General features: G+C 42.2%; 2 protein-coding genes across 5 annotated transcripts in view; one reads left to right on the top strand and one right to left on the bottom strand.

Moving 5' to 3' along the window:
• The first annotated feature begins 1,330 nt into the window (after positions 1-1,330).
• On the top strand, positions 1,331-9,553 carry LOC148066775 (14-3-3 protein epsilon-like). Its single transcript, XM_087806712.1, has 6 exons — positions 1,331-1,526; positions 5,912-6,105; positions 7,119-7,225; positions 7,305-7,511; positions 7,577-7,713; positions 8,768-9,553. The coding sequence occupies exons 1-6, from the start codon at positions 1,454-1,456 to the stop codon at positions 8,803-8,805; spliced, it is 756 nt and encodes a 251-aa protein (XP_087662838.1). The 5' UTR covers positions 1,331-1,453; the 3' UTR covers positions 8,806-9,553.
• Positions 9,554-12,883: 3,330 nt separating this feature from the next.
• The window catches only part of gria4b (glutamate receptor, ionotropic, AMPA 4b), a 38,225-nt gene continuing 23,988 nt past the window's right edge, over positions 12,884-27,120 (bottom strand). Inside the window, exons 5-16 of one of the 4 annotated variants that reach the window (XM_087808206.1) lie at positions 26,916-26,969; positions 26,673-26,831; positions 25,543-25,710; positions 25,358-25,462; positions 24,505-24,615; positions 23,529-23,735; positions 21,766-22,139; positions 20,158-20,356; positions 18,726-18,973; positions 15,629-15,743; positions 14,559-14,696; positions 12,884-13,837 (exon numbers count right to left, since the gene is read on the bottom strand). In XM_087808206.1, the coding sequence (XP_087664332.1) occupies positions 13,673-13,837; positions 14,559-14,696; positions 15,629-15,743; positions 18,726-18,973; positions 20,158-20,356; positions 21,766-22,139; positions 23,529-23,735; positions 24,505-24,615; positions 25,358-25,462; positions 25,543-25,710; positions 26,673-26,831; positions 26,916-26,969 (2,043 nt within the window). In that variant the 3' untranslated portion in view covers positions 12,884-13,672. Of the gene's footprint in view, positions 13,838-14,558; positions 14,697-15,628; positions 15,744-16,195; positions 16,311-18,725; positions 18,974-20,157; positions 20,357-21,765; positions 22,140-23,528; positions 23,736-24,504; positions 24,616-25,357; positions 25,463-25,542; positions 25,711-26,663; positions 26,832-26,915; positions 26,970-27,120 lie in introns of those variants that run through there. The other 3 variants (XM_087808203.1, XM_087808204.1, XM_087808205.1) reach the window with 3 other exon arrangements.

Genomic DNA, 27,120 nt, shown 5'->3' with positions numbered 1-27,120 from the left:
AGCAATTTTATAGGACTGTATGCAATTGAAGTAGAATACAGTTTAATAACAATACAATGGTAATAATAACAATTTATACAGAATATATAATAAATCCTATTTGCATGTCACCCATTAGATCCAAGGGAGTCACAAACTACTAAATGTAAAAACGGAAATTAAAAACATGAGTAAGTCCAGTGTTACAAACTACATTGAAAACAGCATAACACATTATTATGATAAATGTCAGTGCAAAATATAATACAATAAAAAAAATAACTTGCTGTTTTTTTTTGTGCATGGATATTAGTTTGTGCAATGCCTTCATGTTAGTGAGGTAACAGGCATAGCTTTTAATCTAATGTTATTAAAGAAGTAGCATAATGCATTTTTTTGTTCCAGTGTTTGAGCCTTGGTTACTACATTTCAGTTTTGTCCAATCCTTTTTTGTGCATCCATAGTCCAAACACAGTTGAGTCAAAGAACATTATTCTCCTTTCGATATGAACAAGGATGTGACTATACACAATCAGCTTTTTAGTTAAACATGTGTGTCTGACCACACGATGGAAGAGCAGTTGACAATAAATGTGATAGACATATAGTGTCTTCAACTCTTGAAACCTTTTCAGATCATTTATTGTAACTTGAGATAAACCTGTCTTCTTTGACCATGACATATGCGCGTCATAGCTGAAATATTTTGATGAATTTAATAATCAATTTCTATAAAACTTAACATTCAAATTATGAAATGTTATTATTTCATATCAGAAACTTGCCATTTTAGATTATATCAAACCTATTAACTGGGGGACGATATACCAGTAAATCTCAAATCATTTTAAATAATAAAAGCTATGGTAAAAAATATAAATCGCACAAAAAAAGAATAACAAACGTTTAATTTAAACAATACATAGTATGGTCGGCTTTTAATTTGAAACCCTGAAGTCTAATTCATTGTGAATTGAGAATTTTCCATTGTCTGACAGCAGTCCAATGTCGGCGCTATTGTTGGGTTTCGATGACTTGATCTCGGGCTCAGAAGAGCAGCAGTAGTGCTGGGTAGTGGTATAAATAAATAGAAATAATAAATAGTGTAATGAAAGATAGACCCGCCTTTTTTCTTCTCATGATTGGTTAATTTTAGTGGCGATTTCCGTTATTGGCTAGTTTTACGCAAAACGTTTATTATCGTTTAAAAGTAAACATCGAGTATTGAACTGAACTTGAGTATTTACTTCTGTTGTAATAAATTCAGATTTGATTCTTCTCGTCTGTCATCACGCACGGCCCCGCTCACCGAGCATGACGTCACCGTGGGTTTCCCGGATATAGGGCGACGCCATTTTTACGTAAGTGCTACCGGTTGGGCGTGCGAAGCCAGTGACGGATCTGTAGCCGAGACACAACCGAGCAGCCAGGTTTGTCATAGTCTTGTTAACGAGTGCACCAGGAACCATCGAGAATGACGAGCTCCACAGACAGAGACGACCTCGTATTCCAGGCCAAACTCGCCGAACAAGCGGAGCGATATGACGGTAAGCAATCGACCGTCCGTGTCCCTCCGCGGGGGACTCGTAGACAATGTTTTATTTAACGAGCTGTATTTGGATTGTGAGTCGTATCGCGCGTGAGATCGCCGACTTCTCCGTTAACAAGGCGAGTCGCGAGTTAAAAATTGGGTTTAAAATTCCTCCCAGGGCTGATCGAGTTCTTCCAGTTTGTTAGCCTGTTGCTAACTAGCCTCGACACGCGTCAAGCCAAACTCCATTCAACAAAAGAGCCCTATAAACGCGAGTCCACACCCAAGCCTGCCCCTTCCAACCAAGGCTTCTAAATGTTCGCGTTTCACATCAAATACCCAACCCTCGATCAATCGGCTTTATATTCACTATCTCTAAAGATGGTCAGCGGCCATAAAGCCGCCTTTTCCTGGACCGCCCCCACCCCAGCCGACTGCGGGCTTTTCCTGTTTTGTCACAAATGCACCCAATATTGTGTGATCCGCCACTTCACGGATCATTTCGATTTAACACGAGTTTCTCCCTCTTTTACGTATAACCCTGTCGTGTGAGAAATGGTGGGTGTTCGTGGCCGAGCACAGACCGTCCAGGCGGTACCAGTTCGAGCCCAAGACTGTGTAAAGAGGAGCGGCGGAGGAAAGTCGTGTGGCTGATAGAACGTGCTGTGACATGACCGCTCCACTGTGACCCGACATCTCTCAAGTCGCGTCGAGTATTGAGCCACGTTTAACCGTGTGCGCCGTTTCACTATACAACTGGTTAAAGCTGGCCTTCCTTCAAACATCCCATTTTGCTAGTGAGAGCCTTAGTGACAGTTTTTTTCCCCCCAAGAATGTGAGCTGAAGCGCCCTCGAGAGCCATAGTACAGAATGTGTGCGAACCCGTTTCTGCTCAAAGAAAAAAAAGTGCAAACGGAAGTGTATGAATGAATGACTATTGTTCATTTCGGGCTTGAGGTGTTTGTTTTAAACGTTTTTTCTTTAAAAAAATAAATAAAATAATTTCAATTACAAAGCCTATCAGTGAAAGTTGTCCCACAAAAGTATACTATAGTTTTTTGGTTTTTTTTCTGCAAAACTACTACTGGTTTGTTCTTTGTTCATATATTGGCCATAAAATGATGGTTGAGTAATAAGGAAACGGACTATGATTGGCAACATGGTGAGTTTTATGACCAGGCTTGAGCAACTGCCTTAATAAAAACAACTCTTCTAGTCTCTTGAGAAACGACAGGACTTTCACATGAATTGTGAATGACGGCGGAGATGAAAGTCTTTGAGTGCGTTAGTGGGAGCTCCTGTAAAACTGGTGTGTTCTGGGCTGGTTTCCTGGATGCGCTGAGTAACAGTCGAGACTACTTGCACAGACATGTGAGGACTGCTCAGTAGTAGTCCAGCCAGTAAGGCGGAAGTGAAATGACATTTGCAGCCCACAAACATTTTTCTTCCTGCATGCAAAAGTGCAGAGACTACTTCTTTAAATATAATTGGATCTCCAACAACTTTACTAACACATTAGTTTGCACAACCGGACAGTCCGGACTAGCTTTGAATCTGACCCTCAACCCTGTCACAGGTTACTGACCACTGCAGTCATGAGCACCACACAACGGCACAATAAAGAATTTTCAACCTTCATTTATCAAGATGTTTAACTTTTGTCTTTAAAGTCCCCAAGATTGGTCAATGTTCCCTTCGTATTGTTGCATAAATGGTTATAGAACCCCAGTTTCTGCTAATTTAAAGTAGGATACATTTTGGGTGCATGAAAAGTCTCCATAACTGACCCCACTGCCCCTTCCAAACATGCATTGACGGCTGATCCCGTGAATGTAGACAAATGCCCAAAAGAAATGCATACATTTCCTTTATGACGCACGCACCTTCTTTTGCTGGTGTACTCGTTGTGTTCTTTTCCATAGCAACAATGTGAACTGTATGGCGTGAAGGAGACCAGACCCGTTTGACTGGTTTGTGCAACTCAACTGGTTTGAAGACTGGACAAGTCACATAAAAAGTTCCACTCATGAGGCTCATGGGGTTTTGCAGCACGTTCAAATTTTTGGGCCCTGCTACAACGCAACAGTAATGCTGATCTTAATGCTACAGCCTAGAGTCAGTTTGTGTCCTTGTACCAACTAGTTTGTTGACAGGTTGGGTGTTTTTAAGTGGGTGGGGGTGATGACGGTAGGACGACAGGATCAGGTTTCCTGCACAGAAGAACCTGCTCTTTGCTTAAGAAGGCTATTGGCACTTAATCTTCCTCACTGGGAGGAGCCGCTTCAACACAGTACTGTGGAAAGGATTTGCTGCTTTTTTCACATGCATGCCAACCTGCTGACATCACCACTGTGACACACGTGTGGTCGCACCTTTGTCTCAATACATACTTTGTTCCATCTTTTCATTGAAATGTGTCTGTGAACAGAAGCAACTAGCCAGAGAGGACTTCTTTCCCCTCATCAGCTCTGTAACTTTAAAGGGCTTCCACTTTATTTTCGTAGTAACTATAGAAACGGTGGATCAATCTGATTTTTAAAAATGTATATATTTTCCAAAATTTCCACAACAAAGATGGTACTAAGACAAAATGCACTTTTTTTTTCAACTTTCCTGCCCAAGGGCTGCTTCATACAAAGCTTTTTTGAGGGTTTTTTTCAAATTAAAAATTAAAGATAAAATCAAATAAACATTGCACATCTGCTTCTTTTGCAGAGAAGCTGTAGCGCATGTGCGACATTAGGCAGGGATTGTAATTGGGGGTTTTGTATAAATTGTATGCAGCAATGTATTTTCTAAAATACTTGATATTCGACAGCTTTATATATTTTTTTCCATTGTCTTTCAAATTATATATTAACATAATTTTAATGGTTCTTAGTTTGATAATGTGTGTCTAAAATAAAATCTTTAAAAAAAAATAATCCTCAATTTTCTCATGTCTGGGTTTCTATACAAAATGGCCGTTACAAACGAGCAGTTTAGAGGGTTTTTTTAGTGTCTTTTTGGACGGACATAAATTTAGCCCCAGTTGCAACTTCTGCCCGTCACTCCCGAAAGACATGGATTAATCTGAAATGATGAGTAATCTCTGGTGACCTGTTCTCACAGACGGTCCAGAAGACTTGTTTAGGTAGAGTACTGTCTGGACAACTTTGCTCCGGCTGCTCCTCACGTCACTTGACCTTAGATAACAAAGATGGATGGACATTTAGATTAGGAACAACAGGTACACATGACCTTTAGTGTCATGCTGCCACGATTAGTCCAACTGGGCTTGCGTCGACCTCAGCTATGTGCAGCTGTGGCGTTCAGTCTGCCTTGATATCCCTTAAATCGAAACATACAACAGTACAATGGCATGGAATCATTTTACCAACGTAATGACGAAAGTGCTTTGTATAATCTACAGCACAACAATGTATGGACACTTACGTTAAACTTAAGTTGATTCAAATTTGAAATGGAAGAGGAATAGACAAATGGTTAGGTATTACCTGTAAACAGCGGCATTAACTATGAAGATTTAAGTGCATGTTGTGATGCGCCACATTTGATGTGTTAAATTTTTCATAATTTAAACGTGCAAGACAAAAAGATAGTCTTAAGCTTATTGCTGCACCTCTGTCTTGAAGTGTCAATCATTTGCATGATGCTGAACCTAAATTTCCCGAGTGGCTATGAATGATATAACTTGCATACCTTTTTAAACATTCATTAACCAACCAAATTGAACAATTACCATTTATATGAATCTTTCATCAGATAAGCACAATACATAAAACCAAAACTAACATGTTTACACACAGACAATTATTATTATTATTTTTTTTTTTAAAGCAAGGTTCTAAGCATGATACTGCAAGTCTTGGCTCCTTAAGTTTTAGCTTAGACCTGTACTTTGTGTTCGGTGCAGAAGAAGATCGCTGGTTTACTAGACATGCTTTAACAAAGAAGGATGATTGTTGGCGATATAAGCTCTACATACACTTCGTCATACTTCCTTGGCTTTGCTTTTTCTTTATCGCCCTTTCTTCTTTTAATCACTTGTGTAAATACCTTGAATTTTTTTTGTAGGTCTTGTTTACTTAATGGGTTTTATTTTTATTGCCCTGTTTATAAGTCTACTGTAGTGGATGTGCAAGTACAGTTTTCTAGAACAGAAATGATGTTCCTAAGGGTCACTAGCATCTCCTCAGGCGCTCCACTATTTGAGACGGACTGGATTATTCAGGGCTGAATAATTGAAATAATAATTGGTGACTAATCGATTGTCGAAATAATAATACTAATAGTTTGTGGCTGCTCCAGTCAAACTTTTTCTAACCTGTTGCTAGTTTGATGGTTTAACAATTGCGTGTTGGAAGCTAACTTGACACAATGTTAATTATGTTCTCACAGAGATGGTGGAGTCAATGAAGCAGGTGGCCAAGAAGGACAACGACCTGACTGTGGAAGAGCGGAACCTGCTGTCGGTGGCCTACAAGAACGTCATTGGGGCCAGAAGAGCGTCCTGGAGGATCATCAACAGTATAGAGGACAAGGATGGCAACAATGAGCGCAGGGGAAAGATTATCAAAGAGTACAGGAAGAAGGTCAGCTGTGTTTTCTTGCTGATGTCTTGGTAAATTCTAATTACTGATGCTGTTAATGTACTGTCCGTGTCTTCCTTGCGTGTTTTGCAGATTATTTTCTAGTGTCGGCAGTGGTCCTTTGATCGCTTTTGTCTGACTAATGTCATGAAGCTTAACGCTTTGGTCGTCAGTCTTGGTAGAAAACATTTTGTGTGCACAAATGGAACATGTTGCTCCTGTTAAGTTGATGCAGAAAACATCCCCTACTGTTACATCAGTGACCGTTTGCCACAAGTCTCTTCAGATTCAGGACCAACCTTTTTACAGATTGACAGTGATGTCGCTTTGTTCCAGCATTCCCGAGGAGCCACCACACATTATATTTTTAGTGGGATCAGGGGATGTGGCAGGTTTGCTGCAACTTAATCGCATCAAAAATATTACATGAAATAAAATATAATTTAAAACTTGCAGTACATTAACAGCTTAGATCTTAAATTGACATATGCAGAGATAATAAAATGAAACTTATTAAGATGATGGCGAATTCAAAAAGAAGTGCCAAATGAATGGCCTGGAGGCTTAATCCAGCCTGCAAAATCATTTATATAGTTTGGTAAATGTAAAAGTTGATCCAGGTTGTTTGATTTAGTCTGACACCCTGTTCTAGAGGATCTAATGGAGGCTGAGATTAGTCTTTTTTCTCTATTCATCCTTTTGGGGATAAAGCTACAAAACTGCCCCTTCAGATCCGCCATTACAACTCTCCACAGACGTAAGACCTGCCTCTAGCTCACTGACCTACATTTTTGGCTGTGACTTGAGAGATCACTCGGGTCCTATCTATCGGCACTGTTTGTATTATCAAAGCTGAGTTTGCTGTAAACACGGTTGGTCGATATGTTCTTTATTTGAGAGAAAAATTATTCTGGATGATGACATTGTAAAAAGCTATGTCCCCAAAAGGTACTTGTTTGACTCGCTATGAGCCTGTTGATTCAAATGTTGTGTTCAGCATATGTTTTATGGTGCAGGTGGAGGGTGAGCTGAACAAAATCTGCAATGAAATCCTGAAGGTTCTGACGGATGACCTAATCCCAAAAGCCGCACAAGGGGAGTCCAAGGTTTTCTACCACAAAATGTGAGTGAGCTTTTCAGAACCTGGTGTGTTAAGAGCAGTCGACAGTTCTGTACCTCATGAAACTACCTATGCTCCTCAGGAAGGGGGATTACTACCGGTACCTTGCAGAGTTTGCCACAGACGAGGAGAAGAAGGCGGTTGGCCAGGATAGTTTGGTGGCCTACCAAGTGGCCAGTGACATCGCTACAGAGGAACTTCCACCAACACACCCAATCCGCCTCGGACTGGCCCTCAACTTCTCTGTCTTCTACTACGAAATCCTTAGCAGTCCCAGCCAGGCCTGCAAGTAAGTTTCGTTTGTGTCAGAGTATGGCGTGTTGTCGGCTAACAAGTTGTCACTTCTCTGCTCAGACTGGCCAAGACTGCGTTTGACGATGCCATCGCAGAGCTGGACCAGCTGAGCGAGGATAGCTACAAGGATTCAACTCTGATCATGCAGCTGCTGCGTGACAACCTTACACTCTGGACCTCAGACATGCAGGCAGACGGTCAGTCCTGCTGATTCTTGTTCCTGCAGAATAGTTTATTCATCCATGCTTGTCCGCTTCTTTCCATCTCCCTGACTCCTTCCATCTTCTTCCTTCTTTAGATTAAGATCTTCATTTTTTTTTTCCTTCACCCACCATGCAGCAGTTCTCTGTAAGTGTCATCAGCTGCCCCCCGTTACAACCTTCTTCTCAAATTCCTTTTATTTGTGTTTACTTTTGTTTCTTGGCTCTGAGTGTGGTTATGTTCAGATGCACACTGCTGATGGTCCTTCGGCAGTTTTTCTTGAGAAACTGATCCCAGACCAGAATCTGCTGGATGTTCTGTGCCTCGCACTGGGCCGATTGGAATATTTTGTGCTTCACATTAAGTCTTTCAATCATCTGAGAAGTGTCTGCCCTCTTCTCAAAGACATGAGAAGTAAATAAAATGAACTTTTATTTTATCATTAACATAAGTAGTAATAGAATTGTAGTTTGAAGAACAAAATACTCCTGGTAATATAACCGATGACAAGAAGCTTTTTCTTAGTTTATTTATGCATGTATTGTTGAGTAAAATCAAGTCTTTAATCGTAGGCTAAAAAAACCTACTGCATGACTGAAACACTGCAGTCTCACCCACTGGTCAATGACGCCGCCTATACCATGTTCATCACAGAAAAGATGGCATTCATCATATTCTGTCACTGAAGCTCTGGTGTCCAAACAGATTTGACTTGGTTGGCTCATGACGGATGCAATGATGGTCTACTAGTCTGCTTGGGGTCAACTCACTGCATGTGTGTGATCGTGGAACAGTGAACACCAAAGTGAATGGTGCAGCTGGTCGGCTGTCAGCAGCAGACGGTCTGGACACGCCCAAACTTGACTCACCGATCCAAGAGAAACAAAACCACAAACAAAATGAATTTTGACGACAAGGTTGTAACACCCCCTTGCTCATGTTCCTCCTCTTCCTCTCTGCTGAAGCATATGATCTTAAGTTTGGTTCTTTGAGTCTTGTCGTTATTGACGGGTCTGTGGTTCGCACTAACACCAAGGTTTTGTCTTGCAGGTCAGGAGCAGACCCCAGACGCGGGACAAGAGGCCTAGTGAGCCAGAGCCACGTGTGTCCAGTCGGTCCGGGTCCAGCTGTGTCTCTCTCTCCCTCTCTCTCTCTCTCTCTCTCTCTCTGTTAATCTGGATATAAACTGCAGCCCACTGTCTGTTCCCTTCTTTCTTCATCACCTACTGTCCCTCCCACACCCCCTGGGTCCCACCTCCATCACGTAGAGGGACGCCTCCCACCACCTCACCCCCATTCCCCTGCCAGTTCCTGCTTCCAGATCATGTTTTTGTCTGTCGTTGTTACACACGTGTACAAGAAAATATTTAAAAGCTGCACATCTACAAATGAAGCCTCAGTTGGGTTCGGATCAGAACAGTTGGTGTCTTGTGGTGGTGGGTTCTTGGGTGCCCTAAGTGTCCTCTTCACAGTAACCTGTGCGCATGCATCAACATTTACAGACTCATCTGAAGTTCATATCTGCACTCCTCACCCAGAGCCGTCGCACTATTCTAACCTAAGATCACATGCGGCTTCGCAGGTCACTTGGGGGCGTGCTTCTCTTGATTGTACTGTGATGCAGCGATCCATGACACCCTTTTGGAGGAACGGTTTGGGAAACCACTGTACCTTTTGTCTCTGGGCTTTTGGGGTTCTTTGTCGTCTCCTCTCTCCTCCTGGGTCTTCTCTGTATCTCCAGTCTGATTTGTAATCATTGATATTCTGGCCAGAGCCGCCAACATGTGTCTTCTTACTGAAACATGGCATGGAAACAAAATAAAGTTGGATCTGAAACTAGTGTTTTTGCTGTGTCTGCAGTACAAATGTAGTTTTCTCAGGTGGAGATTATGAGCCTCCAGCTGTTTTTAACAGTCCTTTTTACTTTGACTTGTTCACTCGTGTATATGATTCAGTTGGAAGTGACCGACCGTCCACACTGACAATATCAAGTGGTCACACCTGGCCTGGCCAAAAATGGAAAACCGTGAAATGAAGTGTTCAGGTAAATCTTGGTATGTTTTTGTCCAACTGAAGATGTTGATCTAAATTTTTTATTTAATTAAAAGTGAAGGATGTGGAATGGGATTAAAAATATTTAAAAAAATCCTTTATAAAACAATTCTGTAGCGGGATAATTTGGTGCAGAACTTATACGTATTGGGGTCCTGCACATAGTCTGAAACAAAGAGTTGCCCTGTGGGCATCAGTCCATTACGGTAATGCTGTCTCCTGGCCCTTTAATTTATAAGAAGTTATTTACTCCTTCTGAAGAAACCGTTAGCTGTTCATAACGCTAACGGGCATACACTTTTCTCTATATTTGTATTTTAAGGTAAATATAACTTTCTTTACACATTTAAAAAACACTAACTCTTGAGTTGACAGTCATCTGTAGTTTTTCTAGATGAAGGAAGACCACATTTCCCATAAGGACTGAAGTGAAGCTTCTCCCACTTAACTGCAGCTGGACTGCATTTCTGTTTCCAGACTTGGATTGGATTTGTGAATGACTTGAATAGCAGTGAGGTAATACATCTTATTCTAGACAAACGATTTAATGTAACGATTTGAAAATCAGATGCATTTAATTTCAACTTCTCATCACAACTAACTTTAGAGCTTTATAACAGAAACAAAAGGTTATATAGGATAATTTCAAGGTGAACACATGTGGAGATATAGTTCGCTTGAATATCAACCCTGCAAAATTATTATGAATATACATTTTAGTCTCTCAGGTAAAGTAACATGTTTAAACACTTCATATTGTATTTTTCCTCTTTTCATATTGTTCATGGTTGTGGAGAATTGGACCAACAGTTATTACATTATTTACTATATATAATTCTGTTATTGCCACTTTCATTTTTTGTATTCTCTGGTTCTGTTGTTATACTTGCAGGAACCACTAGAGGGAGACAGTCCACCGGTTTTAAAATTGTAAACAATTTTGACACCCTGTGTCTTTTCTTGGTACTTAGAATAACCAAATGATTCATGACAACGGTCGACAGTAAATTTCTTCATCACACCCGAGCTCGTAGCTCTAATATAACAACATGTCCTAGAATGCTTTAGTAAAAAATAAACCTCTCAAACATGCCATTGTGGAGCCTTTACTCAAAAAGCCAGGCTTAGACCCGACTGACCTCAGTCATTTCAGGCCTATTTCTAAGCTTCCATTCTTGTCCAAGATCTTGGAGAAGGTGGTGTCTGAGCAGCTGTCTTTGTTCCTGGATCAGAGCGACATCCATGAGAAGTTTCAGTCTGGCTTCCGTAAACATCACTCTATGGAGACAGCCTTATTGAAAGTGTCCAGTGATGTCATGATGTGCTCTTCAATATTTCTTAAAGACTACTGTGTCTTTGCAACTTGTTTGTCAACTAAGTTGGAGTTGCTTAGACAAACATATTGCCTGCATACATGGAGTAAATCTACACCACTCTGAAACACAGGGCTCTCCAACTTTTTTTGTACCGGAGACTGGTTAAATATCAGGATTATATTCACGGATCAACGTTCAGCTGGAAAAAGAAAATAGACAACAGCATGACATGCAAAAAAACACAATTAAGTGCATGAAAAGAACATTGCACTATAACATTGAAACAGCAAGAGCCCTGGAATTGTTATAACAAGACGTGTATTTGGATATATGTATATTTGATTGTATGCAGACGACACTGTTCTGTATACGTGTGTCTCCTAGCTTTTAGAGAATGTCTGAGCATGTTTGTTTTTAAGAATTATTTGTATGGAATACGTTTTCTGGAGTTTGTGTTTTACTCTTTTCACTAGTCAGGAATGTATGAATCTGTGCGCGACCCGAATTTAGGCACTTTTCCTTCGTACATCCCAACGTAGAATTAATCGCAGACCTATTCGTCCCTTTCCACGCCCTTATTTACATATTTAAATAATATTTAAATTAAGCAGAGTCAATTAATTTTCTCTCCGCGATCAAAACAAACATTTAAACTGGATTAACTGTTTATATTCGTTCTTTTAAACATTTCTGACATGGACCACATACTTACATTTAAATAATGCAGAAATGTTTATATTTTATTTACAGTTATTGACGCGAATACTTTATTTACAGACGATCAGGGGCTTATTTCAAACGTTTCAAAATGAGTTTAACAAGAATACAATTGTAAATAAAGTAACTTAAAGTGCTGAGTATTGATGATGAATATGATCTGATCGTTTCATATAAATGTGTCTTAAATACTATTAAACTTATTAATAATATCCACTCGTGTAACTACAATTAGTGTGTGTTCATTTATGATCAATATCGATTGTTAATATAACTCTGACGTGAACATCTCCACGTGACTACTGAGGCTGGGATGCATCTGAGCAGCTGGTTCGTTCGTACACTACCTCCAGGCGTCCAGGGAATGAAGAACTTTGTACCGCTCTTTTCAGTATTGATACATATGGACTTTGACTTAAAAGGTGGGTAAGCACGTTTTTTTTGTTGCGTAAAACCCCTTAGTAAATGAGGCCCCTTTTGATTTTGTGTAATGGTGAGATTGTGTATTTGTATGCACTAACACTTGTTTCTTGCATGTCTTGCCATTTTATTTTTGTAATCTTTTTGTCTTTACAGACTGAAACAAACTCTTTGCATACTAGTCAATTGATATCTAATCTGTTTATTTGTGTAACCTGTTGTTTAATTATAGTTATTATAGTTGTATAATTATTCCTGCGATACAGTAAAAATATTCTGTGTTAATGCTGTATGTTTGTATTTAATTCAACGCTAAGCACAACTTGTTCTATGAAAACTGCATCTCATCATTCTGGACTTCATCTTATATGTGCAATGACAATGTTGAATTTAATATAATCTATAAAAAGCCTTTGAATTTACAATCAAATAAAAAAACTATATTTTTACAACAGAAAAATATTCAGTGGTTCCGAATAAATATGATTGGAATGGGGTGTATTCTGTTATATAAATGGATCATAACATTGTTATGTCTAGGATTTAAAAAAAATCAGCTTGTACGTATGTCTCTGTTCACACATTATTTTATTTTGTTTCTAAATTCACTTGTTTTGAGCTTTTACTCCTGTGGGTTCTGAAGAGTGAAGAGTGTAGGAGACAAATTGAAGTTGGTTTTATTTGAAAAAGATAGAATAAAGACGTACAAGTTCAGACAGCTTCAGCACAGAGGACGACACATAGCCTGAAATATCCAGTCAGGATCAAGACGTACAAACGCCGCTCCAGTAATTGGCTGGTGTTTGCTGACGATGTAAAATCTCAAATGCCCAGCCCCGCCCACCTCCCCGGCTACATCCCGGGGCATTCACAGTGTTTCAGCATCATTCAGCATCTTGTTTGCCAGAGTGAAGTCTACGACAGTTCAGTAGAAAAAATAGATCAGACAATAGAAAAGAGTTCTACAGCGGCTCTTGCAGCTGCAGATGTCTGGGCAGTGGCTTCTCTTGACTCCAGCCTTGGTGTCGCTATGGCAACAATGTTGTACTTTTAAATAATTATTGCAATGAATAGAATCTTTAAAGATGAGTAGAAACCCGATTTCTACTGGGTCTATGTACATGAGTGGTTCCTATAGTTCTGTGCTGAATATACATTTGTCTTCACAGTGTCCTACATTTGCACGAATGTTCAAGGTTAATAATGTATCCATTTCCGGTCCTGGGCGGCTGTGCCCACCGGTGATATCTCGGGACACACACGTCCTTGATCAACCAGTCAAACCGGACCACAGTGTTCATGTCTTCATGTTACGATATTTTTCTGCTCCTCAGACGGTTCTGTTGATTTCCCTCCATCCTCAAACTCACAAATCCGAACCCGTCCTGACTCGTCGTAAGATCCTGTGGTTCTGCTGTTTGTCGTAAGGCACTTGAGAGGTATTTGGTTTTCATGGGAGTTCTGAGGAGACCAGTGCCAGACCCGAACTCTGCCGGAGAGGTGGTCCGGCATGTACGGCCTTGGGACAGTCGGGCGTCAGAATCCGTCCGTTCTCGCCAACGCTGCCGGTGATGGAGAGTCGAGCTTTGTTCCTCATGGCCTCTGTGAAGGTCAGCTGAGGAGAAACAACACACAACTTGTTGATAACAAACTTTGGAACACTATAATCCAGGAGCCCCCCATTCTTCACTACGTCCGTTGTCATATAAGCTGAGATAGAGAGGATGCCTAGGCTTCAATAATTGTGATCAAAGTTAAACCCTTTTTTCAAGAATTCTGATTAGCAATTAAGGACGAGAAAGTTGAACTTGGATTTGAAATGTTTTAAATTAGGTATTCAGTTGATTGTCAACAACGTATTAAATGGTGAATCAGAAGATGAGCCGATGTCGCAATTGAAGAAAAGAGAAATTGTTGATTTAGAAATATTAGTGTTTAACAGGTGAACCTAAAATCTGAAGGCTTAAAAGAAGTCAGTTATGAAGACACCCTACACCCAACAAACAAGTCACATTTGACGCGTCGATGCTGCTACAGTCTGTTGGTCATGTGGTAAACAAAGTGACAGGGAAGCTAGAAAAGTCGAAAGTGAAAACTTCACAAGTCTGCAGAGCAGATTGTCAAATAAATGTGAAGCGTCTTTTGCGCTGCTGGTCACGACACGTGAACATAAGTTTGCCTAATGGTCTATCATATCATATCATATGATGAGTCGATGCAATTAATGCATCTATGACCAAAACAGTGAGACATTGTCGTCTGTATTCTGGCTCGACTGGCAGTTGGACTCTCGGGGTGATCATGGGGGTGCAGTGTTGGAGGGACTTGATCTCAACCTTCATTCTCTTGGCCTCGTTGCGTGACTTGTAGCAGAACTCGATGAGGGCAACCAGCATGGCCAGACCAAGGCCACCCACCAGGATGTAGAAGACTCCAGCAACGTTGCTCAGACTCAGGGCCTGAGACGACTTGTCCTGTAGGGGGCGACGAGAGACAGTTAGTGAGTTGGGGCTTCTGTGAGGTCGAGACAAACAACACAACACACCACATCGAGACTCTTACAACACACAAACCCAATCCTACATGTGTCATGCATTAGCTCCGCCCACCCCGCTGACAACTGGTACAGTGGTCTTGGAGACCCAGATCCTTGTTCCTGAATGTGTATCTTTTTACGACATTACTGGGAAGAAGAAAAGTCGACTCCGCCCCTCTGACATGTACGTTCAAATCTGACACCCTAGACACCCCTTTAGCTGAGCACGAGGGTATCTGTATTACTGTCATTGGTCTGGACAGTTAGACACAACCCTTCAGTACTGGATCTTAATCAGAGTGCTAGAGACTGATCTCGTGCCAGGGCGATGGGGGTCAAAGGTCAGTGGAGGTCTGGAGGGTTACAATAAAGAATGCAAAGCCTGCAGATCTGGTCCTCAGACCAGTCCAGGATCTCTTTAATACCTGGACGTGTTTGTGACCTGGTGGTTTACGTGTGGGACCTCTCAGAGCTCAGTGGAGGACGTTGGATCGTGGATCCATGTGGTCCTGCACATTAGTTCAGTTCCACAGGATGACCCTTGCATGTAGTGTATGTCAGCGTGACACTGTCGACGACCGGTGACCAACTTTCTGACCGGAAGAGCTGCGACCAGACTGATGACCACAGTTTGATTGTGTGTTTCATGATGTCATTGAACACACGTTGCAAAGGTTCAACGACATCAGAAACAGAAGTTAAACTCTCATGACCGTTGTGATCCTTGCAGTTGCCACGTTGGTGACCTGCTCTACGACCAGTAGTCTCTACTTGATGTCTGCACCAGACGCCCCCTGGTGTGCTAAACAGAAATGTCAGACAAGTGCACAGAGACAGAAGTGAGGAGGTCCTGAACTGCCGGACACTGACCTTACTTCCCGAGTCCTTGGGTCCACACTCCCCTTTATCGCACCACCATTTGTTTGTCAGTTTGTCTAAGACTCCCTCTTCGCTCACTTTCAAAACAGCGAGGTTTACCGGAGTTCTTCGCAGCCGGGGGAGGGGATATAACATAAATAACATCATAGACATGTTATTTTATGTTATTCAGTCAAGAACAGGCGAGCAGCGACGCAGCCGCATGTCGCCTGGGTTGCGTCGCTGCTCTGGTAAGGGAACGTTCTGCCGGGACCTTCGTGATACAACCAGAGAGTTCTGTATCTCTGAAGCATAACTCAGATGTCATCTGATCTTCATACACATCAGCTGGTTGCATCCAGACCAGAGTAGTCCTTTTGGGCCTGTTGTCTTTAACCTGCTAATCTTTAGCAACATCGTGACTTCACAGTGAGGATTAATTGTGAATCACAAGGAGGGCCTTTTCAAGTTGAATTCTGAGGTCCTCTACAGGAACGGTCGCCCCGGCAGGCGTTGCCCCGAAAACATAATGACAAGTGTTGCCCGCGCCACAGGCCACGTGTGCAGAGAGCGGCTAACCTTCTCTCCGCCGCCTCCGCTGCCGCACTCTCCTTTGTCGTACCACCACTTGTTTTTCAGTTTGTCCAGCAGACCCTGCTCGTTGAGCTTGAGCACCGCCAGGTTGACGGCGCTTCTTCAAGACAAAGTGTGAGAGGGTGAGTGTCGAGGGAGGGGAGGGGATAAGATACAAGTTTAAGCTTTATCCACACAACCCGGACACAGACTGAACAACCACAGGATGTTTAACGAGATAGTCTTGTGTGGTTGTGTTTGTATGTTTTTGTGTTATGTTTGTCTGTGTTACTATGTTTGGGTCAATGTGTGGCTGTGTGATTGTGTACATGTTTGTCTTTATCCTGTGTTATTATCTTTTTCTATGTGAATATGTTTGTGTTTTCCCCATGTTATTACTTTTGTCTCTGTTATTTTGTTGATCAGTTTTATTGTGTTAGCTTGTTTAATTATAGTTAATAGTATAATGAATTATTAGTTTGTCGGTGGCCTTGTGCTGGTCTGTATGTTTGTCTCTGTACATGTTGTGGTGGTTGTGTGTTTTTTTTTGTGCGATTTTGTTTGTCAGTGTTATTATGTTTGTCTGAGTGATTGTGTTTGTCTCTGTTATAATATTTGTTTATGTTACAGCGTTTGACTGTTTCGATGTGTTTTCTGGGTTACTATGTATGTCTGTGTTTTATGTTTTTGTGATTGTGTTTGTCCTGGTGTTTCTATTGGTCTGTGTTATTGGTAGTTTGTTTTTTGTATGATGGTTGTTTAAGAATGTCTGTCTGAGTACAAATCAGCATGTATTACAGTGTGTGTGTGTGTGTTTTATATTTGTCTACATGTGTTTTAACTCTCAGTGGTGCTTGAGTGTTGGTCTGCATAAGAGGTGGAACTCATAGATAGAGGTGATGAGATGAGAGTCAGAGACACGATAGTCAGACATTGAGCCACAGACGACACAGCAACAGATTGGTGTAGCCCGTTAGGACGTTTTGGGAACCACTTGGACCAGAGGTCCTGACTGCTCAGTGCTGCTGGTGTGTTTTCCACTCATTTCTGGACGAGCAAATGACAGAAAACGGTAAACCTGGTGACCAAGCCTACTGAGATCTGTCAGAGACTCTACCTGCTGAAAAACTGGCACCAGCTGACTGACTTACTGAAGTAAACAACCTCAAGTTGACATTAAGGCGGAAAATTCATTCAGGTGCTAGGTGATGTTGATAGAGGTCAAACCTCAGTGGGCCCAAGTAAGCAAGCGGTTTTTACCAGTTTGATCCATTTGCCACACTGAAGTTTAACTTGACAGCTGGATGTCACTTACAAGACATCCTGACACAAGTTGACCTTTAACTAGATAACAATTGATTAATTAAAGGCACGTTGGAAGTCACCCGCTTGTCATTGATTATAATACCATCCTGGCGTTATGGCGTCGTCATCGTCCTTATTGCCAACACTCAATATCCATGAAATCAACTGTAGGTTGTTTAAAAAAATCATAAATGTATTGTAAGCTTTTGGCTTTAAAATCATATAAAGTGTAACACTGCCAAATCCCCTACGTGGTTTGATCCTAGCGATTTGTCGTAGTTTGTAAAAAAACTGGTCTCCTGATTGGCTATTGAAGTCCGCCTCTAATCACTGATTGGCCAATTTCTTGAAGCAAAGCTGTAGCCGTACCCGCTAGTGTCCTTTCTGTTCTTCCTGGATGACATCGGTGTTAAAATGATCCTGTATTTCCTTTCCATGAACATATATTAAGTACATCTATCCTCAATGTATCCTGTCAATTTGCAACGTAAAATTTCTTTTCCATTTACGGTTCCACCTTGATCTGATTCAGCCTTACACCCCAGCTCGGGCTCTGACTTCTGTGATCTGAACAATCTTCATACCCCTCTGCGTTAAATGGAGTCTACTGACTCCTTCAAGAAGCATCTTATGACCTTTTTATTTGTGCAGGTTTTTTTCCTCATTTTCTGGGACTCTTATGTGTTTGTCTTATGTCTTGTCCTTTTAGAGTTTTTAAATGTATATTGCTTTTGATTGTTCAGCGCTTTGTGACCATGGTCTAGAAAGGCGCTTTACAAATAACTATAACTTACTTACTTACGGACCCAAACTGAAGCATTTAGCCCAGAAATATTGCACAACAAGAAAACGCTTAGGAACTGATGCGGTTAATGGGAAACATAGCTGTGAGGTGAGAATACTCCTGCCATATTCCGAACTTTTACTGAATGAGGCAGTAACAGTGACGAGTCTTTCATGTATGTGATCATTAGAGCTGAAGTCGTAGAAGCGGACGAGAAAGTGTGATCACGGCGATCACGTGGTAGGTTGGACTTTAGCTCCAAATGCCTCCCAAAACAGCAGTTCAGACTGGGAAGTGCAGAAGCAGATGCGTTCTGATGGTGCCACCAGCTCATGCTCCTGCAGGGGGAAAAGTGTTGACATGCAAAGAAAAGCAGAGAAGGCAGCACACCAGGGAGGGTGGAATACCATAACAACACGTGGCATATTGTTACACTATTCCACCCACCTTAACTGTGAACCCTTCGGTGTGGCGACTCCGTAGCCTTTGGAGTCCAGGTTTCCTCCAACCTTCATGGTGTCGCAGGGCTTGCGCTGTTCCGTGTACTCATTCATGGTGGACTCCAGGAGGAAGGCGTACTTTCCTTTGGACTTACGGACACGGGCAACACCCTCTGCAGTAGTCTTGGTGAAGACGGTGGGCTCAGCAGACTTCATGTAGCCCCACATCTTCTCGTAGACAGCAATCTTGGAGCGCTATGAGGATAAATTACATAAACAGCTATGCACAAGTGTTCCTGGTAGCCTACAACCCTTGTATTCAAGTCGGTCCTCTGGTGGTGCATGTTTTTGATTCAACCAGTCAAGCACACGTGAGTTAAAGGATCAGGTGTCAGCAGAAACAAGAAGCTGAATGATCACATGTGACTGACACTCCACTGATTACATCAAAAACCTCTTCAACTATAAGCATAGCATCCCAAACCGGAATTTCAGACTCCATGAATGAATGAAGAAATAAAGCAACACATATATAGTTATCATTTAAATGATTTAAAACAAAAAATGTGATTTACAATATGGGCTTGAGTGGTTGGATCAAATTTGTACCATCGTGGCCCTTTAAGAACCAAGTTGAATACCCCTGGTCCGGACCTCTCTGGGTTGGTCTTGACTCTTTTCTGAGTATCATCGTCATCACTTGCCTGAGGTCTCTGGAACTTGACTTGGCTCACGGCCACTTACTATAACTCACTTTGACTCACTATGTCTCAGTGGCGGCTCCAGAGATTTTCTGTTGCAGGTGCTGTGGGGATGCTCAACAATTAAGAGAACGTACTTTGAAATTTGGGGCATTTCACTGAGGGTCGCATCGGACCACTCTTGGTACACATACACGCCGACTCATGTCTTGACTATTACCATATTTGTATTCAACACGAAGTCTAAAGTAACAACATACCGTACATTCTAAAAATCGTATTTAACACAAGTCTGTCATAGTCAAGCCCTGATTACAATAAAGTTTAGTTTGGACTTTTTTTTTTAAAGACAAAATATATAAAATTTATATTTTAAATACTGTAATTATATATTTCACAATTTTAAACAATAATTTTTTTTTTAACATTTTCTTTGATGTGCTGGGGAGGTGTTATGGCTATTATAGTGGGAGCTACTGCACCACCTAGGGGGAACCACTGCTATTTCTTACTGTAACTCACTCAGACTCACTTGAGTGGCTATGACCCATATTAGGTTCTTCTGACTGTGTATTGCTTTTGATTGTTCAAACGCTTTGTGACCCTGGTCTAGAAGGTGCTTTACAAATAACTGTTTCTTACTTACTTCGCAAGACTTAACTCTGGAACTGTGATCATGAACTGGTTGTGACACTCTGACCTGAAAGCTGAGGGGTCTTGGTCGGACCGGTGACTCACTCTGAAGAACTCTTTGGTGGATCCAGAGTCCAGGGTACCATAGGCGATGTCAGTCTGCTTGGCCAGGTCCTCGGCACTCTCAATCGGCGACACCATCCTCTCTACTGTGAGGAAGGCTGCCAGGTTAGCCGTATAGGACGAGATGATGATGAGGGTGAAGAACCACCACACTCCCCCAACAATCCGCCCGGACAGGGACCTGAGAGGGAATAGGAGGAGGGAGAGAGGTTGAGGAAGGGAAATATGTGTGCTTTGATTCATTTTTCACTTGGTGGCGCTGTTGCAATGAAGAGATTGAGTAGAACCCATCAGTCAATTTACATCCCTCTTGTTGTTAAGCGGGAGAGAAAAGCCAGGGGGGAGGATGGGGGTAGCTGCTCTTTTGTTTGGCGCTTGGGGAGACGATCAGTGAGAGCTGCTGAAAGTCGTGAGGAGAATCTTAACGTATGAGTGCTGCAGTGAAGAGGACAAACATCTACCCTGCAAATCTGACGATCAGGCCTCACCCTAGGGGAAAAGAGGAAATAAAGGGAGGAGGGAGGGATGAGGGGGGACAAGATAGGAGAGATCAAGAGTGAGTAACAGGAGATAGAGAGATGGAGGATGGAAATGGTGAGAGAGGCGGGGAGAGAGAGAGAGAGAGAGAGAAGGACAGAAGGGAGGGAGAAACAGATGAAGGAAAGAGCAAGAGAGAGAGGGTAGGTGAAAGGATAGAGAGGTTGAACAAGACAGAGAGAGGGGGAAGTTAGGGGAAAGGGGTGGTGAGTGTGAGAGAGAGTGAGGGAGAGAGCAAAATGTACAACATAGGGAAATATATGGAGAATGAGTGAGAAAGAGGGATGGAGGGGAAGGGAAGAAGGGTGAAATATACAACAGAGAGTGGCGTAGACATAGGAGAGAGGGAAAGGAAGAGATCATTGTGAGATATGAGAGTGAAGGGAGAGAGTAGTGGAGATCTGCCCATCAGTAATTCTGATTTAGGGTCTTAGAGATACTGGTCCACAGCAAGATGATTCTCAATAGTTCGTCTTATTGTTAAGAAGCCCTGAACACTGGTCCATTCTCAGGTGCTGATTTGACTCCTTCTACTCCACTGTGGTTGGTTCGCCTGAGATCATGTGACCACAACCAGCTCAGAGAACATTCTATTTACACATGATTTGTTTCTTCCTGCTGATAAATATTGTTGACATCCTTATTTTAATCATCACAATCAACATTGAAAAGTCTGACTCATGACTGATGATCCTGGCTAAGTGCGACATTCCGCATCTCCTCGTGGTCTTGTTCTTCTGGCCTAATTGTTTTTCAAACTGTTGGTCACACTCACGCCCCAGCAGCAGACAAGTGCGGTGCAATGAACTGGATGTGACAGAGGCGGCGGCGAGCACTGACAGGTGGAGCTGCAGACAGCGAGCGAGGAAGTGTTTCTGTGCAGACGCAGTTGTGTGACGCTTGAGTGCTTATCAGTGCTGCACAGACGACCATGGAGCCAGGAGAACAGAATAGAGTTCTTAAACGAGCCACTCGGTTACAGTCAGAAACGCAAATGTGCTCGCTGTCGTCTATCTTCTAGAGATAGGGTGTGTGTGGAAGGGGGGCTCTTACCTGGGCGAGATGTCGCAGCCCTGCTGCATGAAGGCGCCGAGAGAGAACCAGAGAGAATTGAAGATGCCAAACTCATTGGGGGGCTGGTCGCTGGGCGGACCGTCGGTGCCCTCCTCAGGCTCCTCGGTGTGCCACTCGTACGGGCTGAAGCGGCTGACCAGGAAAAGCACCACGCTCACGCCGATATAGGCGAACACGATGCACATCCAGATCTCGTAGGCCAGCGGGTCCAGGAAGGAGAAGACCCCGGGTTTGGACTTTTGGGGTTTCTTGATCATAATAGAGATGCCCAGAGACATGAAGGGCTTTGAGAAGTCAATCACCTCCTCCCGGACCAGCGTAATTGTCAAAGGGGCCACTGCGATTTCCGCTTTCTGTTGAGCAAAAGAAGGATGAGAAAAAGGAGGAAGATGTTGAGAACGAGGAAGAGTTGTAGAGGAGAAATAGTGTGGGGAGTAGGAGTGTAGGAAGACAAGAAGGAGGAATATGAAGAATGGGGGTAGAAAGAGGAATGGAAAGATAAAAAATGAGTATCAAAAAGGGTAGGAGTATAAAGAGAAGTAGGAGCATGAAGAGAAGTTAGAGTAGAAAGAGGGTGAGGATGGAGGTGGAGTCATCAGAAAAGTGTAGAAAAAACTGAGATACTGTAAGCTGTATGTTCAGTATGTATCAATTTGCTTCGGGAAACATTTCATTTGTTGTGATTTCAATCTAGTGTGATTTGTTAGTTTGTTGTGATCTTGGTAAGTTGTTGAATGTGTTGTTGTATTGAGATTTTTGTTGTGTTGTAATATTGAGATTTTTGATGTGCTGTTTTATTGAGACTTTTGTTTTGTTGTATAAAGACCATTTTTGTGTTGCTGAATGGAGATTTTTGTAAGTAATTAAGTAATATTTGTAGAGCGCTTTTTTAGACCAGGGTCACAAAGCGCTTAAACAATCAAAACAATACCCAATTAAATACATACTTAAAATGTCAAGATAACACCAACCGTTTTATTGAGACATGTGTTTTGCTATATTGTGACCTTTGTGGTGTTGTTGTGTTGAAGATTGTTGTGTTGTAGTATTGTAGAATGCGGTTGTATTGAGACTGTTGTTGTGTTGACACTGTTGTTGTATTGAGACTGTTGGTGTGTTGGCACTTTTGTTGTGTTGTTGTAAAGAGACTATTATTGTGTTGAATCTGTTATTGAATTGGGACCGTTGTTGCATTTCATTGCTGTTGTGTTGTTGTATTAAGGCTGTTGTTTTGTTGACATTGTTGTTGTATTGAGACTGTTGTTGTGTTGGCACTTTTGTTGTGTTGTTGTAAAGAGACTATTATTGTGTTGATTCTGTTATTGTATTGGGACCGTTGTTGCATTTAATTGCTGTTGGGTTGTTGTATTAAGACCTTTGTTTTGTTGACACTGTTGTTGTATTGAGACTATTGTAGTGCTCTTATATTGAGACTGTTGTTGTATTAAGAATGTTGTTGTTTTGTTTTATTGATGCTGTTGTTGTGATGTAAATGTTGTTGCATTGTGTGCAATTGTATTGGTGCTGTTGTGTTGTTGTATTAAGACTGTTGTTTTGTTGACATTGTTGTTGTATTGAGATTGTTGTTGTTCATTTTTATTGCGAGTGTTGTACTGTTGTTTTGTTGTTACTGTAGTGGTATGTTGAACGTGTTGTTGCGATGATTGTGGTGCGTTCAGGAAATATCATTGTGTTAAGTGAGTTGTGTTGGTGAATGTGTGTGTTAATTGAAGGTCACCCACCCCGTACACCAGCTCCCCGACCATGCCGTTCCAAATCTTGGTCTCAGGATCTCGGGCGCCGTACTTGCCGTCAGGCACGATGGAGATCTTGTACTTGATGCCGATGTGTTTGGCGATCTCAGAGGCCAAATCAACGCAGTATCCTTCGTACTGGTCATTCCCCTCATACATCTCCCAGTTCTTCTTCAGCATCACGTACGGACCTTCCTGCACATACAAGTCACAGCTGATGGTTCAATTCCTGCAAGACTCAAGAGTTGGTAGTCAGAGTCATCAGAACAACAGCACACATGATGCTGTCAGCCGAATGTCTCTCCGTAGTATCCAGGAACAAGAACTGACAGTCGGTCAGTCCAGACTCTGACCTGGAGGAGAAGTGGTGTCACTCCCACAGTCAGAACCGGACTGGATGGCTGTGGTTCTGCTTTGACAGAAGAGTAGATTCTGACTCAGATGACTGCACAAGGTTCTGAACAAGACTCAGACTCGTTGATGAAAGTGTTGTTAGTTCTGTCGTCTTTCATCTCCTCACAAGTGGGTCAGTGCAGAGCGGCAGAAGAAACAAACAATGAATTATGAAAGTAACCACCAGTCCAGAGAACCTCATTTACACATTAAAGGAGGTAAACAACAACAACTGCAGCCTGATACAAACTGTACTTGAACAGACTTTAGAGTCTGATTCAATATATGAGTCACTTAAGGAATCACTCATCAAGGAACAAATCTTTTTTTTTGCATTTCCCAGTCTCAGCTCAAGGAGTGACATGACACTGACATGAGTGCTAGACTCAATCTTCATGCAACAGTCTTGACTGTGAGTCTTTTGTGTGAATTAATTTAAATGGTACTTTGTGAAAGGGTTTATAAAGAAACGTCTGATGACGATCAGAGCGTCACATGTCTCTTCTCACACTTTCACTGTGTGTGTGTGTAGTTGTGTGTGCGTGGGTATGTGTTTATGTGTGTGTCCTACCATTATGGTGGTCACTACAACTGTACGGTTCTCCATCCCAGTGGTGTCGTTGGGAAGAAGAGGAGAGTCCTGGATCAAAACCAGCTTATCCGCATCGTTCCAGTAACCGATCTGCACACGGAGAGACAAGGGCCCATGAGTGGGAGTGGGGAGGCAACGGGGAGATAAGAAGACTCTGTATGAAGTAACAAGAAGTTAACCAGTGGCTGCATGAAGTTAACAAGAGTCAATAACAAGTTAGCAAGGGTCTACTGTATATGAAGTTAAAGAGGGACTATAAAAGGTTAACAAGGATCTTAATGAAGATAATGAGGGACTAGAAGTTTTTTACGGGTCTACATGACGTTAATGATGGACTATAAGAATGAAGTTATACTGGGGATAGTAAACATTTAACAAGGGTTTTTATGAAGTAAACGGACTATAAGAGGTTAAATGAAGTTAATGGAAGTTAACATAACAAGTAACAAATATAAAGTAAATGAGGGACTATGAGCTGTTCACAAAATTTAACAATTGTCCTTATGGTGTAAACAAGGGTATATATAAAGTTATAGGAAGTTAAGAAGGGTCATTATGGAGTTGAAGTTGTTGTTATGCTGTTTGTTGTTAATGGGGATAGTAAGGAGTTACAGATGGTGTATAAGAGTTAACAGAAGTCAATCAAAGTAAACGAGGACTGATCTGGGATTAAAGTTTCTTCAGGTGTCTTCAGAGAACATCCTAGTCCCCTCAGCTTCTGTGCCTGTCAACAGGAACTTCTGTGAATGGCTGCTGCGACACCAGATGACGGAGTAACGTGACGCGATAGAGCATCATGGATTCAAGGGGGGGCACTAGTTAATGGTCTTACCCGCCGAGGTCCGTTGTTCTTCAGCTCGAACACATCCATGGTGTAGTTAACTCTGCGGCCATACTGGTCGAATTGGACATTACCTGTCAGTCCCTGCATCCGCACCTACACACACACAAAAACAGACATGAACACACGTGAACAAGTCATTCTAAACTGGATCAAAGGTTGTTCTGGTTCCTCGCCTGCTTAAGGGTCCTCTCCATATCGACACCCTGGTTCCATGGAGCTGCAGGGTTGGCCAGACAGTCCCCAGCGTTGCCTCTCCTGGAGATGTCAACCTTCAGGCGTCGCAGGTTCCTGAAGGCCTCGGCCATCACCATCACGCCGTCGTATGTCAGTGCCGACGTGTACTGAGGCAGAGAGAAGAGTTAGTGCAGGTGAGCTGCTGCTTTTCTCACCCGGCTACTGTTATGATGTCATTGTTGTACTGTCACTTATTGACGATGTCACTGTCATACATGTCATGGCTGTACTGTCGCTCTTTGGTTATGTGTCACTGTCATGCACTGACTAATGATGTCACTATTATACTATCACTCTTTGATGATGACGTGTTGGACTAACACTTTTACATTATCTCATCGTTTGACTGTCACTCTTTGATGATGTCACTGTTGTACTGTTATTCTCTCACGATGTCACAGTCATACCATCACTCTTTGATGTAACTGTTGGATTGTAACTCTTGGATGATGTCACTGTTGTACTGATACTCCTGAAGATGTCACTGTCATTCTGTCACTCTTCGATGATGTCACTGTCCTACTAACACTCTTTCATGATGTCAAAGTCATACCGTCAGTCCTTATCATGTCGATGTCATTTTGTCACAGTTTTACTGTCACGCTTTGATGAAGCGTAAGGTAACGTAAGGTAAGTAGTATTGGCTTTCTGTGTGTTTGTGTGTTCATCAAAAGCTAACTTCTCTACCTGTCGTTCTGCTTGTAACGTAAACATAAGAAAACAACATCACTGCGACACAGACGTACAAGACCTCATTCAAATGACAACTACAGCATACTTAAGTTTCACTGGTCTGACAGAGACATATGTGTTTGTGTGACTTCCTGGCTGTCTGCAGTGTGTCTGTTTTAGAGAAACATTTCAAATTTGTTGGTCTGCAAATATGAGCTCTGTTTGGAAGGTTAAGTGTGTGTACAGTGAGCCTCCACCAGGGGAAGCCACTGCTGCGACCCTCAGATTTGAACATCAGCAGAAGAAGAAGACTCTCTGGCCTCCATGTCTCCGTCAAGACTCGGTGAGGTGATGTGGTGGTCCAGGAGGCAGCGACGAGGAGTCTTACAGCAGGTACCTTGGGAGGAGTGTCGGACCCCGGGTACTCCCTCTGGTCCAGCTTGTTCCAGCGCTGCATGAGTTTGATGACCATCGGGTTGCTGAAGTCAACCACTTGGAAGCCTGTCACGTTAGCTCCGCCGTGCATGAAGCGCTCCAGGTTGATGTCCTTAAAGCCCTGAGGAGATACAGAGAGAATCATCAATTTTTGTTTACAAATGTACGTCTGAACTCATAGACAAACAAACATGCAGCTGCTCACCAGGTTGGCCATGATGTAGTGATAACCCTTCACATGTTTGCCCACACTGACGATCTGTGACAGAACAGCTTGTTAACCACAGAAAGAGTGAGAAAGAGAATGTGTGTTTTTATGTAAGAGGCAGTGTTTGTTTCAGTTAGGGTGTGTGTGTTTAAGTCAGTTTGTGCTTGTGTGTGTGTAATCAGTGGAGAAGATCCTCCAGCCC

Source organism: Callionymus lyra, chromosome 14 (assembly GCF_982586985.1).
Source record: "Callionymus lyra chromosome 14, fCalLyr1.hap1.1, whole genome shotgun sequence".
NCBI lineage: Eukaryota > Metazoa > Chordata > Actinopteri > Syngnathiformes > Callionymidae > Callionymus > Callionymus lyra.
This window is presented reverse-complemented; position numbering and strand designations above follow the sequence as displayed.